At 38.4% G+C, this 15,773-nt stretch overlaps 1 protein-coding gene across 4 annotated transcripts in view; it reads left to right on the forward strand.

The window, feature by feature from the left end:
• Positions 1-15,773, forward strand: part of MIA2 (MIA SH3 domain ER export factor 2) — a 49,640-nt gene that overhangs the window by 19,441 nt on the left and 14,426 nt on the right. For all 4 annotated transcript variants that reach the window (XM_048484865.1, XM_048484866.1, XM_048484869.1 and 1 more), the window contains 13 exons: positions 383-514; positions 1,933-1,954; positions 2,056-2,144; positions 4,825-4,896; positions 6,309-6,419; positions 8,920-8,991; positions 9,935-10,039; positions 12,238-12,360; positions 13,040-13,163; positions 13,649-13,695; positions 14,101-14,191; positions 15,035-15,173; positions 15,592-15,693. In XM_048484865.1, coding sequence (XP_048340822.1) covers positions 383-514; positions 1,933-1,954; positions 2,056-2,144; positions 4,825-4,896; positions 6,309-6,419; positions 8,920-8,991; positions 9,935-10,039; positions 12,238-12,360; positions 13,040-13,163; positions 13,649-13,695; positions 14,101-14,191; positions 15,035-15,173; positions 15,592-15,693 — 1,229 coding nt within the window. The remainder of the gene's footprint in view (positions 1-382; positions 515-1,932; positions 1,955-2,055; positions 2,145-4,824; positions 4,897-6,308; positions 6,420-8,919; positions 8,992-9,934; positions 10,040-12,237; positions 12,361-13,039; positions 13,164-13,648; positions 13,696-14,100; positions 14,192-15,034; positions 15,174-15,591; positions 15,694-15,773) is intronic.

The raw sequence follows: 15,773 nt of genomic DNA on the forward strand, positions 1-15,773 counted from the left end.
CTATATGTCATGTTTCAGAGTTTGCAAGTATGTTTCATATCAAGACCATAAAACTTGTTTTCTTTTCTACAATAACAGTTAGGTAAATAAAATCTGAAAATCAAATATAGGGCTTGTGTTAACCATTTATCTTTTCTCAAAAAGCAAATAAATGCCAACTCTGATTGAATTACTTAACTGCAGAATGCAAGTAATCAGCCCTTGTGTACACAGTTGCTTATCATGAGACAATAATCCCTTTTCTCCTTTCAGCCTTTCCGTAGTATTTCTAGCATGCAAAGCCTTTTAACTATTGTATTCTGGAAAAATCCTGAGTCAACACAATCAAATATACCAGCTCACATTTCTTGGGGAAAAACTTGTGTTATGTTTTTTCTTGAAGGTTGTTGCAGCATTGCCTGAAAATGTGAGACCTGGTCCAAATCTTTATGGATTCCCATGGGAAATGGTGATATGTTCTGCGGTTGTTGCCCTTTTTATTGTCTTTCTACTAATGTGCAGGAGCTATCAATCTGTAAGTATGCAGTATGATCCATGCAATATTGTACCAAATTATACAGGAATTGTTTCAACATTAGTTTGAAGTTCCCTTCTGAAGCATAATTATGCAGCTTGATTTCTGTGCTTTATGTTTACTTGGAAATATGTTCTAACGTACTCACCGAGGTTTGGGGTTGTGGAGAGACAACTATGTACATCCTCTTGGCGAATATAATTCTTGTAAGTCTTAATACTGAAGAAACGCTAGCAGCTTTGCTATATTTTGACACATTCTGACACAGTATTGGGACATTTGCCCAGGAAGGATTTGTGGTGTGTTAAAGAGTACCCATTCTATTATTTTAGCGCTCTAATTATCAAAATCAATTTCACTGTGTTTATTTAAATATTGATAGGTTGTTTTTGAAATCCTCAAGGAAGTTTAGGCTATACTTCCAAAATTAACTGAATTATACTTGTTAGTACAGCTTTTGTTCGTAGTTACCTATCTAATTTCTTCTTCAAACTATTTCATCTGTGTCTTCTAACAATTAAATTTTGATTACCCAGTCAGGACAATAATCCCTGCACTCTCCCAGCTCTGGCGCTCCCCTCAAAGATGTTTTTTTCTGTTGCTGTTTCCTGGTATCCTGAAGAATAGAGCCAACTTTATTTGTTTGAGATTATGTGTGTTTTTAAGAATAAGATGATGTAAGAAAATAACTGTTTCTGCCTTTGATATAAACTTAGACTATGTTGTGGCTGTATTTATTTCGAGGTTTCATTTCTTTTCATATTTGATAACCAATATTCAATTGATACTGAATATTTTCTTGTATTAGAGCACTAAAAGGACGGACTGGGAGAATTTTATATTTCTCAGTTGTTCACAAGATTCATTCAAGAGAGATTTGTAATTTGCAGCAGTGTAGATTTAATAGTTGGGAGTAGGTGATGGGATTGCATTCCCATACATCCTAAGTGAATTTGTGCCCAACTGCACTTGGGGGATATATTTTGCACTGTTGGCATTAATGTGACATTCACTAGGATTATTATTAGCTATTAGTAGGCCCGCTGCTTGGAATTTTGTTAACACTGGAAATTATTTTGAATCCAGATGTATGTGCTATATAATATATTTATTTAAATTGTACTTATTTTAAATTAGCCTCCCTCAGCCTGACCCTAGTTGGGAAAGGGCGGGGTAGAAGTAAAAAAAAATACATAAGAATATGTTGAGTGTGATGAAAGAGAATGAGATTGTAGGGAGGGAGTACATTGCCCCTTGACCTTTTTCAGCACTCTTATGAAGTTAATTAGCTTCAGACCTGAGAGTCAGCTTTAGCTTTTACTACCTTCGGTACGTCAGTCTTGTTTTAAGATTGAAAACTGCGCTTTAATTGTGTGTAATGCAGTAAACAGATGGCAATATTTTCTCTTCTTCTGCAGGTTAGAAGTAGACTTTATGCTGGTAAGTTTGACCACTTTGTCAGTGGGTTGTGTCTAGCTAAGGACTTGAGTTGAAACTATTTTCTGCCCCTCCAGTTACCACATTTTCCTCTGTATTTTTAGGTAGAGAGAAGCAGCTTGCTAGTAAAGTTGCTGAACTTGTTGAAGATAAATGTAAAGTACTAGAAAAGCTCAGCCTCTGCAAAAAAGAGGTAACCTTGATTACTGTTTTCCTCTATGCTTAAATGAAAAAAAAAACTTTTTATTATTGCTTCCTTCTAAGGTTTCAAGTATTCTATAATGCAGCCATTCATTGAATAATCATTTTCTTTGTATACAATGGAGGGTGTCTTTTCTTAACACCATCTTTATGGCTGATGTAATATGCTGACACAGGGGTTGGCTAGCCTCTGAGTGAATGTGGGATTCTTTCCAAGCCCCACATTTACCTGACTCTACCCAATTTTTCTCCCTTGGGCTGGTGCTGACCCGTTGGTGCAAAGGTTATGCTGGCAGAAGCTCTGCAATGGAACTAATCATTCATACACTGCATGGGCATATTGTTTTGCTTTGTCAGCATAAAGGGTTTTAGTAAAGATTCTGTCTAGCTGTCCAGTGTAGCTCGAAAACGAAGAATCAAACATCACTTATTTATGGGAATTCCAAACCTTGTTAAGCATGTAGACACTTCTGGCATTTTGAGAACTGCTGTTGGACATCATCTCAAAATGGCCACCATTTGGGGAAACAGCTAAGGTCGCCAATAGCCTGAAGGAAAAATCTCCCACCTCAGTAATAGAGACTTAATGGAATGTTATCTGGTGGTGTTATTTACCTCCATGCCAAGGAAAGCTTTGTCTGCCCATATCCATATTCCAACCCTCTATTTAAAGGGCAGGATATTTTTATTAATTGCGTTGCGTTTTCATTCAGTCCATAGCTATACAGGATATTTTTCTTCACGTTGTTGGGAACCCTAGCCACAACCAATGACAAAAAGGAGGGTTGGGACAAACCACGTAATCCAGGTTTTAAACTGTGTCAGACTGTGATGGAGGCAAATGTCTTGGAATGGTTGCTCTCTGAAGACACAAAGGGGAATGCTTTTCTGAAGCACTACCTCCTCCACTGAGGTAGAGGGAAGCTGGGTTGGCTCTGTGCTTTGGGGAAGAAGTGGAAGCACTTGGGCACCAGGAAATATATTAATGGGCACCATTGGGGGATCATTGACATTGTAAATTAAGACAAAGATGATAGACTGCTTGGCAGTAAATCCCAGCTGTGTGAATTAAGGATTGAGAGTGAATAGTCTCAGAAATGAAACATAAAATGAGGTGCTGTTTAATGAGGTTTTAATTGGGTTTTAATGTCATGATTAAGTGGAGCCTATCTTCTTGTAACCTGTTTTTATTTATTTGCTCCAACACTGGTCTGTTTTATTTATCTTGTTGTTCACCGCCCAGAGCCCTTCGGGGGAAGGGCGGTATATAAGAATGAAAAATAAATAAATAAATAAATAAATAAATAAATAAATAAATAAATAAATAAATAAATAAATAAGAGGGCTCTGATGGAGAATAGCAGTCAATAGAAGTATACAGTAGACTGAATTACAACATCCTTCTGTGACCATTATCCAATCTGTACACTAAACTTGTTCTTAAAATGATACTGTTTTGATTATTTTGGTCAAACAATAATGGTGAATGCATGATATCAAGAATACCAATAATGGGGAGTGATATGCACAGGAAATAACAGCAGGGAACAGAATGAGAAGTGGTAGACATGGAATGGAGTTGTTAGGCATTCTTCTTTATCTGTTTAGTTGTGTCTGGATACTCTGTAGACCAGTCCCCTCCATGCTTTCCTGTTTGCCACAACTTCTTCCAGTTGGTTGATGTTCATGCCCATGTTTCTCTTAATGGTTTCCAACCAACGAGTCATTGACCTATCCAGTTTCCATTTACCACTGACCATTCCGAGTAGCATATCTTTTTCCAGTGAATTTGCCCTCATCACATGTCCGAAGTAGGTCAGCTTCTGTCTAGTGATCTTGCCTTCCAGGGACATCTCTGAGTTAATATGCTCCAGGACAGCTTTGTTAGTGACTCTAGCTATCCATTGGATTCGTAAAAGTCTTCTCCCAACACCACAGCTCCAAGGCATCTTTTCTTCTGTCTGTTTTTGATAGCGTCCTTGTCTCACAACCATATGACAGAAAAGTGGCTGAGTAATTGCCAGATGCTGCAGAGGATGTTCAGATTATTCACTACAGTAGTGTAACACCTCATGTCATCGTTACAAAGCCTACTTAAGAGGCCTGCCCCTCAGCGGGTGCAGTTAGAAACATTCTCTCTTTGGTAACCTGCTAATAAATTGATCATTTGGTTCAGTTGAGTTTTTGAATAGTCTCTTTGTTAAAGGGGTGAAATAAATGTGACATGTGCTCATAGAAATAAATGTAACTTATGCTCATAAGTTACATTACATTACATAAGTTACATCATAAGAGCAGCAGTGGCGTAGGAGGTTAAGAGCTCGTGTATCTAATCTGGAGGAACCGGGTTTGATTCCCAGCTCTGCCGCCTGAGCTGTGGAGGCTTATCTGGGGAATTCAGATTAGCCTGTGCACTCTCACACATGCCAGCTGGGTGACCTTGGGCTAGTCACAGCTTCTCGGAGCTCTCTCAGCCCCACCCACCTCATAGGGTGTTTGTTATGAGGGGGGAAGGGCAAGGAGATTGTAAGCCCCTTTGAGTCTCCTGCAGGAGAGAAAGGGGGGATATAAATCCAAACTCTTCTTCTTCCTCTTCTTCATAGAACAATTTGAACTCCATGTCCGTGGATTTTCTTAATTCCATTTTTGTGTTTATTTCTTTTCCCTGTTAGTATGAAGAGTTAGAAAACTCGTTGAAAGACAGCAGCCTTCTAAGTGAGTCAACCAGTGCCTCCAGTATTAAGGTAATACTTGTATAGGGTAAAAGCACTTTTTGTATACTAATTTTACAAAATTCTTTTTATAAAATAATCTTTGCTTTGGACTGCTTTTGTTACTGTTTGTAATGGAATGCTCGCCGTGAAGGGTCCTTCTCCACTGAAGACAGGAGGACATCTTGCAGGTGGGCGATTTCCAGCACTTCCAATAGGGAGGCAAGAAGCTACATGTGATTTGCCTGTTTTATCATACAAGAGTGCACTTTTGGTTGCAATCACTTTGGCACACAGATTGGGAGAACTGCATGCCCTATGATGTAACCCTTCATTTCCAAAATTTCATAAGGACAAAGTTTTCTTTCTCACTGCCCGTGTCCCTCTCACTGCCCATGTCCCTCTTTCTCAGTTCCACCTTTCTCAGGATAAAATACTTCAGGTGTTGCCCCCCCCCCCCCCCCGTCTTCGCAAGTAGAAAAGACTTTGTACACATTAGATGACAGGAAAGATCTACTTTTTGATTTGCAAAATACAAAGGACATTTGAAAAGGACCAAAATTTGTTTGTGTTGGGGTTTTTTTTGTCCAAATAAAGGATGGGTAGTATCCCCTCAAGCTCTGCCCTGGTGAATTGTTGCCACAGTTACGCTTCCATGCACAGTGGCTGATGTGCCTGGTCCATTCCCAAACAAAGCTCACTCCAGCAGAGTACAGGCCTTTTCAGCTGCATTTCTTGGCAAGGTCTCTTTGGATAATGTCTGCATGGCTGCCTCCTGGTCAACTTCGTCCACATTTGTGACACAATACGCTATCCCATGTTGATTCTAGGAGTTATGCGGAGGTAGGAAAAGCCTGTTGCAGTCATTGTTGCACTGAAAATCCCACACTCACCTCCTCAAGTAACTGGGCTTGCTATTCTCCCGTGTGGGACTGTACAGAAGCTACAAAAGTGAAAATAGAGTTGCACTTACCTGTAACTGCTGTTTATTGAGTGGCCTTCTGTGCAGACCTACATTCCACTCCCTCTTTTCCACACTTTGGATTGTTTACTTTGAGGACCTGTCCTATCCATAGTTGTGAAGGGAGGACTGGGGGATGAGGGCTGTCTCTGCCTCTGTCACAAGTTTGGGCAAGAACATCAGCATGAGATGGAGGGGGGAGGGGGCATTTCTACTGCTTCAGAATTTCTATGAAGCTTTGGATTCACACTGATCCAAGTGTGCTTGCGCAGGTGACCACTCGATAAGCCACGCTTATAGGTAAGTGCAAACTGAATGCCTAATATACCATTTGTTGTAAAATATATATCTTAACGCAGCCTTCCTTTAAGTGTGTGTGCCATACTTCTAGAATTAATGTGTTCGTTGACTACTGTGATATTCTAGATTACACTTTGCAGTGTCAAATGTTCCCTCATAGTGTTTTAAAACTTGCTTCCTTTAGACAGTTTGTGAACAACTGAGTAGCTCAAACTCTGTGCTCAAGAAGGAACTGGAATGTTTAGAAAAAGAACTGGAAGAAGAGAAGTCTAAACGATCACAACAAGATGACTTGGTACGTCTTTCATGTCAGCAAATGTGATCTAAAATATAAAGATGACCATATAACTTTCCTGGTACTGTTTTAAATTTTTAGATCATTCCCTGCTCCCCTAATCTTTGTTAATTTTAGTAGATAATATCTCATTATTCAGAGTTCGTTACTCCGTGTAATATTTTATCAAAAACATAGTGTACTTTGCAGTCCAAAGAGTGTGATATTTGACTTGTTTTTTCATGCTTACTTGTTGCCTCTCAGTATATCCATCTCTTCATATTTAATCATTTGTGGGTGACAAGAGAAAGTTTGTCATGAAATAAGTTTGACAGCTCTTGATATTTTTAGATTTTTCGAATTTATTTTTGGGACTCTTAAGTTCAGCTTACCGCTTTGTCGGTTTGCTGTAGCTCGTTTTAACTGAAAGTAAGGCCTGCAGAGTTGCTTCTAAATAAGTACGCATAGGACTACCGCTTTAATATTACTTTTTTAAATATAAACTAATCCTATACTTTAAAAAGAAGGTTTTGTTTAATTTATAAGAACTAATGGGTTATTTTTAAATTTTAAAACAAAAAGTACTGCCAAAACAAGCTAAGGCTAGGATAAATAAACAAATGGGTTTAAAAGATTAAAAAGTGAGGAAGGAAAAGAGAAAGTGGCAATATGAGATGTTAAACGAGGCCGAACCTTCAAAGCAATCCTTTGATTTCACAAACAATAGAGAAACGTTTAGCCAATACTTAGTAGGCCTTAGTGTGCCTATTACTGACACTTTAATGTATTGGTACATTCCCTTCTAGCCTGTACTGGTAGTTCTAAATTTAGCATTGTGTGCCTAAGGAGTGCTTTGTAAGCATCATATGCGACCATTCTGAGTTAGATTTTCTGTTTTCATTGTTGCTAGTTTAGAGGAATTGTTAAGAGAAATGATTCTTTCAATATCTAAGTGCTATTTGGAATTGCCTGCCTCTTGGCAAGTTTACATAGAATATTTCCACAGTGAATGATGCTTTTAATTTTCAAAGGTAATAGGCAGAACCCATTAATTTTCAGAGGTTGCTTGATCATTCTTTTAAAACAGGTATTGAAATATTCACTACTTTAAATGTGCCCTTGATGTTCTTGTAGTAAAATAAGAGAAAAGTTCGCTGATGTTTGACAGTTTATCTATTCACCTGGATTTATAATTGGATATTATAAAGTGACATGGATTCTCTGGCCAGTTACACTACTGAAAGATAATTATTGTTGAGCCAGAGAAGTGGCAAACGTTCATTTTTAAAAATACAGATATTTACATTTTTAAAAATACAGGTATTTCTCTTTTTCTGCTCCTCTGACCTACAGGTCAAGTAGTATCATCTACAACTACAAATACAAGGAAGAAAGGAAGAATGCAAGCCAGAGAGAGTAGGCTATACCATATGAGATAAGATGCCTCCACAGGCTGCCTGACCTCTCTTGGCCTGAGCAAGGAATTTAGCTAACAGAAAGAGTATTTGCTGGCCTAGGATCCTTTAAAGTTTTAGTAACTGAATCTCATTTCACTGGCATGTAAAAGGCTTGATCCATTTCTCTCTACCTCTTTATACCACGAACGTTCAAAGAGAACATGCTTCACCGTGTCTATGTTGCTTAAACCACAATAGTTATCTGAAAATGGTCTACTTAATATACTGCCTTTTGATATGACAGCCAACCGTAAATTTAGTCTTGTGAGCATAATTGCTTGGATTTGTAAGGTCAAATAAGTATTTGAGTGATGGGATTTCCATATGGAGTAAAGAGTGATGGGATTTCCATATGAAGAGTAAAGCAAATGTGCGTAGCCTGGCAGATGGTAATGTTGATATCAATCTTCCCAGTCAACTATTTGATAGCCAGGATCCCATGGATTTGGAAGTAGCACAGAAACTGTTTTGTCTTGGCATTGTATGGTAGTAAATTCTTCAATTATAGCTTGATTCCATAAATTGGAGAAATTATCTTATTCCAGTATCCTCAGAGAACTATATTTTGTTTCAGATTTAATGTCAGTATCCAAGCCCTAGATTCAGCAGAATGCCGGCCAAGTTCCAGCCACATATTTCAGGATCCCACAGATCTGACATAAAAATTATATTAGCAACTGATCTATAGTCTCATTTATCCCTTGGGCCCAGATAGCTGCTCCATTGAGTAGTTGAGATAAAACTTTAGCACTGAAAACTGTAATTGTTGCCAGAACTTATTGTCCAGCTTTTCTGTAGAAACACAAGTGTGTAAAGGAAAATTTAAAATAAAAAAGCAGGGAGGAATCAAGAGCTAGAACTTCCCCATTCATGCAGCCTGTGTGCTATCAGAGGAACAATGATGACAAAAATGACAGTGTATTGCATAGATACTATTTTTCAGACAAGCAAGATGGACAACATATTTTGAATATATTTCACTGAAATATTATTCCACAATTATTTTGACTACATAGTATTATTCAGAATTTAGGAGATAATCTCATATATATCTTTCTTTCTAGATGGCTGAAATACAGACAAGAATTGAGTCTTTAGAAAATGAAGCAAAATCTATCTATCAACAAATAGCTGAAGTAAGCCACAGTTTAGATCTATATGTAAATTTCTTAGAGTTGTTCCACTATTTCAGCAAGCACCTTGAACTATGCTGTCAAGATTTTTCATTGTTCTTGGCATGTCTTGTAACTGGCTAACATAAATTGTTTTATGGCCCACTCTACTGAAACACTTTCCTATTACAGTCAACTGGCGTGTCAGTTCGGTTTTTTAAATTGTGTTTACTTCATTTCTAGCCCACCTTTTTCCCCAGTGAGGACTTAAAGTGGGTTTACATTGTTCTCCTCTCCTTCCATTTCATTCTCACAACAGCCCTGTGAAGTAGGTTAGGATGAGACTAAGGCTATCCAGCAAACTTCTGTGGCAGAGTAGGAATCTGAACCTGGGTCCAAATTGTATTTTTCATACACTTGTCTATGGCGCCCGGGGCAACACCTGCTCCGGATGCCCGCATGCCCTACTTACCTTAGCCGGTGGGGGCCTGCCATGGGGTCGCCCCTCAGCCCTGCCCCGCCAGACTGCTCCTTCAGCCAGCAGAGCCTCCGCCAGCTGAAGGAGGAGCCTGGCGGGGCTGGGACGAGGGGAGGGGTGTGGGGACATGTGATGCCCCCCACATGACCAGCTGGCATGTGCTGGGGGACATGTGACCCCACATGTCCCCGTGAGCACACAGTCTCTGTACAACAGTATACTAATAGGTACAGCTGCCTTGAATCTGAGGAGATGATGGTATAAAATGGTCTAAATAAATACAAATTACACAAAAACTCAGAGTAGGGTTTATAAGGACTGTATGCAATTTTATCCCAGGAGCATTGTGGGCTACCAGGAGGTCATTTTTACTTGATTAAATTGGTCTATTTCCACACAGTTCTCTTTTAGAATGAATAGTTATATCCAGAAGTGGAGAAGCTATTGTGTGTCTTTATGTAGACTAACTGTAAAATCTTTATCATTTAGGCTAAAACTACATTAAAAGTATATGATATCAACAGAGAGAGACTGAAGACATCAGTTCAAGATGCATTAGAGGAAAACAGCCGTCTTCAAGAAAGTGAAAAACAGGTAATTTGTCTGTTTCACAGTGTAATTTTGTAGTGTTCATTTTGTGACATTATACCTTAATTTGGTTAATTCCATACTGCTGGAGTAGTCAGTCACTGTTCATCCTTGATAAGTTTGTTTTTCTTCAGGTCTTTCCGTCTGCCTTCTGTTGTCTAATCTATGCATGTGATAGTTTCAGCACAGCATCTCTTAGTTACAGTGTCAGTTTTTAACACATTTCATTGGTCCTTCAGTGGTTCCCCTCACGTTTTCAACTGTGTGGTAAATAGTCACAGACTGGGTTGTATCCAGCAAACATTTAACATTTGTTTTAACTTTTGTAAGCCACTCAGAGCCTGACCTTGGTTAGGAATAGATGGGATATACATTTAATAAAATAAAACAAATAAGCATTCGGGCAGAGTGCTTTGTAGAACAGTCAGTGCTTGGTCTTCAGAGCACACAGTTGGTACTTTTCCTGTTAAAATGAGTGACCTCAAATGAGTCTAATTTACATCTTGTGGCTGTACTTTTCCTCTCTTCTGATTTTCAGCCCATTTCCAACATTAATATTAGCTTGCTAGTACTGACTCCTTTTTGATAACACCTTTTTTTTCTATTACCATTTTTCTGCATATTTGATATAATGGTTCTTTGGAGGGGAGGCACCCCTTTGTTTCTGCAATGGTCAGTCTGTAGACAATAAAGAACTTCCAAAAACCTGTCATGTAAAAATGTGAGAGACCATCTGCAGTTTGATAGCTTTGACTAAAAGAATATGCTTTCTGTAGTCCAGGAACACAGCACTCAGAGTGACAATTTGTAGATTTAAACAGAGCAGAAATGATCACAGTAGGTATGTGGTAGAAGATTTGAAAGGTGGAAGATTTTAAATTGCAGGCAAAGTTGAATGGCAGACTGCTTTCTAATACAAAAATCCCCTGCACTTAAAGTATGAGTACAACAAGGAAAAAAGCTAGGCTGAAATCTTTCTGATATTCTGGTTCGGTGTCTTTAAATGCTAGGGAGCATTCAGACGTACAGTTCACAATGGATTCTGCCCAGCAAAACGTCCACCTCCTAGGTGTTTTGACATTTGTCTTATGCATATTTTACTCAGAGGAGCTCAGAACAATTTGTATAATGCTCCTAGGTGATCTCCCATGCAGATAAGCATACAGAGCGAAAAATCCATTAACTTCAGCAGTTGACCCTTTGTGTGTGTGAAGACTGTTCTTTAATAATGATTTTGTTTTACATCTCTAGTTGTGTGTGTCAAAAAGGTAGCGAGAGGTTAAACAACATCAGCAACACACAAAAAATCTGGAGGGTAAATCCTTACCACTCAGGGTAGCAAGCCACCACTAGTCCCTCTGCTAACCCTCCTACTGCAGACTAAAGGACTCCACTCCCAGGTATTAATCAGGAAATCAGCCATGCATGGTAGACACTTGTGAGTTGAGTTCAAAAAACACTTTGGTAGTTGTAGCTAATGAAGGCCGAAGGATTGGATTTAGCGTGAAACCCCCAAACCCAAATATCACCATAAGGTAAAATTAATAAGATTTATTAAAAGACATGTACAAAAAGGTTGCAGAGCAGTGCAAAGCAAGGAGAAACTAATAATAAAACTAAATAGCTAACCCAAAATACGTATGCAGGCTTTGATTCCAGTTGGTACCTGACGAGACTGAGAGACAGAGTCCTGGTAAAGTTTCAGAGCTCCAAAGCAGGTGCCTGACCACACAAGACCTAACCCAATCAAAAGAATAGGTTTCCAGAAGGCTACAAGCTAGAATGAAGAATCTTGTTTCATGCCCAACTGCCAGAAAGTGGCCTGATCCTAGTTGATCAATCAGGTGTGACTTGACCAATCAGTTATGTTGCTAGACATATGACTACATACTCTGCAGCTACAATACTCACAATTAAACAAACCATCTGAATGCAAGCCACCTTCTCTCACCCAGGGTTCCTTCAGTTTAATGAGATAGAATGTGGAAGTAATACTTGATTCCGGTCCCTGGTCTTGGAAACTCTCAGCCCCATGAGCTCACTTGAATCTGTGTCTAACTCCCATGTCTTATCTGTCACTGAAACTGCTAGCCATTAAATTCCTAGAGAGGGTCTGGCAGTTCTAAAGATTTTAAAATTAAACCTTTCATGTTAAGTTTGTGATAAAATTGTAAATTAAATACTGATCTTCGCATACTTTCTAGCTGTTACAAGAAGCCGAAGGCTGGGGTGAACGATTTAGTGAACTAAATGAACAAACAAAAATGTTTGAATCATCTAAAGCGGATATGGAGGAGTCTCTTAAAAACAAAGATAGTCAAGTCAAGGTAAAGTATTTTCACTTAGCAGTGTGACATAATTATTACATTGGCTAAGATGCTGCTCAGTTTATTGCAGTGACTCATCCTGCTTTTCCGCATGCTTATAAAAGACTGACAGAGTTTTATTTGATATGATAAAAATGCTTAATGGGGTTACACAGTCTTTAGCCAGGCTTAAACAGAGGTGCACAAAGGTGCAAAAAAAATAAAATGGAGAACAGCATGTGTTCCCACTGAAACAAGTAATGTGAATTTTGCATGTAACTGACTCTAGCACTCACACTCCTAGTTACTCCTTCAAGAAAGAACCAGTTTTATTATGTATATAATAATTCCCACTCTCCCATTTCTGCCTCCCATTCTTGTTGGGTGTAGCCTCTTTGTTCTGTTACTTGTGCTTCTAAAATCTTCACACTCAGCTGCTAGTTTTCGTTGCCCCTCATCCCCAGGACCTTTGGAGGAGTATAGATTTCTCCCATAGGAATTAATCGAACTGCTGTTAACTTTACTGACTCAGAGCCCAAAATGCTGGGTTTTTTTGCTTGCACGGTTGTTTATTTGGGTCAGGGAAGATAACTGGTAATGTTCAACAAAATAGTCACGTTCAACTGTTTTACAAGTTAATACATACATCTTGCCTTGTGGAGCCAAACAGTAATTCCTGTTTTTGCTATCTAACATGCAGTCGCTGACTGAATGCTTGTTGAAGATGAAAGACTGGAGCAGTGCAGTAGGGGAACATGATGACGGTGAAGACAACTATTGGGAAAACGATATGAGGGAGGAAACAGAAAATGGGGAACATCTTGGTAAAATGGTGTTGTTTTTTTCTGGGTAGAGGAAGTGGGAAGCAAGATTACCGTTTATTTTCAGATTTCTGATGAGCAGGCATTTGTTCTCTTCATTTAATCTAGTTTAGCCTTACTCAGATTGGTATGAAATGGATGTTCTTATGAGGAAACTTTACAGTTAAACATTAAACTGAATGAGACTGCTCCCTGCAGTTGTATAGTTTGCTTGAACACAAACTGATTCAATAACAGGTACTTAGTTCAGTCTTATCTTCTCCTGAGTGCAAGTAATTGGAACAGAAAAATGAATAAGACTATTTCTAATTTAATACAGTTTTCTAGATTAGAAATATCTTCTTCTTGTCTTCTGCTGCCCATTTCCTGTATTTCTTAAACAAAGAACCACCAACTTGTAATGGAGCAAAATGAATCTCTTAAGTACCAAAGTAATGTTCCTTTCATTGTGATGTACTGTTCTCTTTTCCTTTCTTCCCCTTAACCAGATGATGAGGAAAAACGAACTGTGAGGAAGCTGATTTATGCTGCTAAGGTAATATTTGGTTTTGAGGGTTTTTTTTACACAATTAGAAATGGTTAGAGATAATAAAGGAAAAAGAAAGTATTCTGTGTCTATAGTCTTTGCATCTTAGTTTATTGAAAGGATAAAAGCTTAAGAATATATCAGTGTGTTGTTTTTATGCCAGTAACTTTCTTCTAGAAATCACTTTAAAACCCTAAATTTCCACAGGGTGTGTATGTTTAAAAAAATAATAAAGGGAGGGCTGTCCTGCTGCTCAATTATAGAATACCTTTTCTCATGGCATTAGATAAAGTGTTATTGTCAGAACAGAATCCAGACCTTAATGAGAATGTATTCAGTAAGAACAAACATACACTGGTAGTTGCTCTTAGAATTATTGTCTTACCGTACATAACTTTTTTCTCCCTAATATAGTTAAATGCTTGCCTAAAATCATTGGAAACGGAAAGAAATCAGATATATTCAAAGCTAACTGATGAAAACAAAGCTAAAGAGGAACTTGCAAGTAATTGTGAATATTTCTCGTTGATTTTGAATGTCTTACCTTTTTAAAAAAAACTTTCTTGGAGTGGTTTTGAGACAAGGTATAAAAAGACCTGTATATTCAGCTTTACAGAAAGTTTATCCTAATGGGTTTTCAGTTAATTTGAAAGATGGGAAAGAGTATGACAAGTTAAATGCAGGCATATCTGAAATGCAAGCAGTTGGCTTGCACAAATTTGGAAGCCAGGTTTTGAACTCTAGATCTCTGTGGTTTGGTTGATGCCTTAATGGAGCTTTTTGTCCTGCAGATTCTGGATAGCCCCAGACTAGCCTGATCTCATCAGATCTCAGAAGCTAAGCAGGGTCAGTCCTGGCAAGTATTTGGATGGGAGACCTCCAAAGAATACCAGGGTCATGACATGGAGGACAGCAGTGGCAAACAACCTCTGAATGTCTCTTGCCTTGACAACTGCACCAGGAGTCCCTTTAAGTCAGATGGGACTTGATGGCAGAGAATTCTTAGACTACAGCAAATATAAACTGGATAATTCTGGCCATGCCAGGAGTGGGCAGAAGGCAGACAATGGAGCACTGGCTAATTTCCTGCTGGATTTCCAGTGCACCACATAGAATTTGGTGGTTGCTTGGGGTTGCATCAAAGAGTGTGGCACTAGGTAGGTCTTGGCCCGTTCTTGGAAGGTAGTAATTACATTCTTAATCAAGCATGCATTAATTAAGCATGCGTAATTGTTTGGAGCTTATTCATGATTAAAGTAAAATGCTATAACTAAAATTACTCCAGTTGGATATTTATTCTGTGGCTTTTCAACATTAATTATTTGGCAATTAACTGTAATCTTGACAGAACGTATTGGAAATATACAAAGGGAACACAGCACGTTGCAGTCTGAAAAGGCACATTTTGGAAGTGAAGTTCAAAAGCTTCAGCAAAAGCTAAAAGTCATGACAGAGCTGTATCAAGAAAATGAAATGAACCTCCACAGGTATTGATGGATTCTTGGCTTAATGGATGGTAATTTTTTCCCCCAGATATTGAATTTTTATTTTTTAATTTTCTGTCAGTTGTGGTATCATTTGAGCTTGCCAGATGATTTTATCACTTGTGGGCTTAAGCTGGCACTGGAACTTCATGTTTCAATTGTGTGAGCTGCTCTGACCTGTTTTGTACCAACTGGAGCTTCGGTCTTAAAAGTCAACTCCATGTACAGTACAGATGTGATAATAAAGATCTCTTTAAATAAAAAGTTAATAGTTCTTAATCAGACAGTATGGGAATATGTAGGCAGTGGGGCATGCCACTGTTTTTGTCTTTCCAGAATAATTTCTAATTCTGTGTGTAGTGGCTAACAATGGTCTATGACTTGGGTTGTTCTTTCTCTCTGTCTCTCTCCCTTTGGTAAGGAAATTAACTGTAGAAGAAAAAGAACGGCTGCAAAAAGAAGAAAAGCTTTCTAAAGTTGATGAAAAGATTAATCATGCTGCCGAAGAACTGACCACCTACCGGTAAATACAGATTTTGTTTCTGTCTTCCTCTATAGATTATGAAAGATTAAATCTTGGCGCTCTACAGAATATACAAAACT

This window comes from Sphaerodactylus townsendi, linkage group LG02 (assembly GCF_021028975.2).
Source record: "Sphaerodactylus townsendi isolate TG3544 linkage group LG02, MPM_Stown_v2.3, whole genome shotgun sequence".
Lineage (NCBI taxonomy): Eukaryota > Metazoa > Chordata > Lepidosauria > Squamata > Sphaerodactylidae > Sphaerodactylus > Sphaerodactylus townsendi.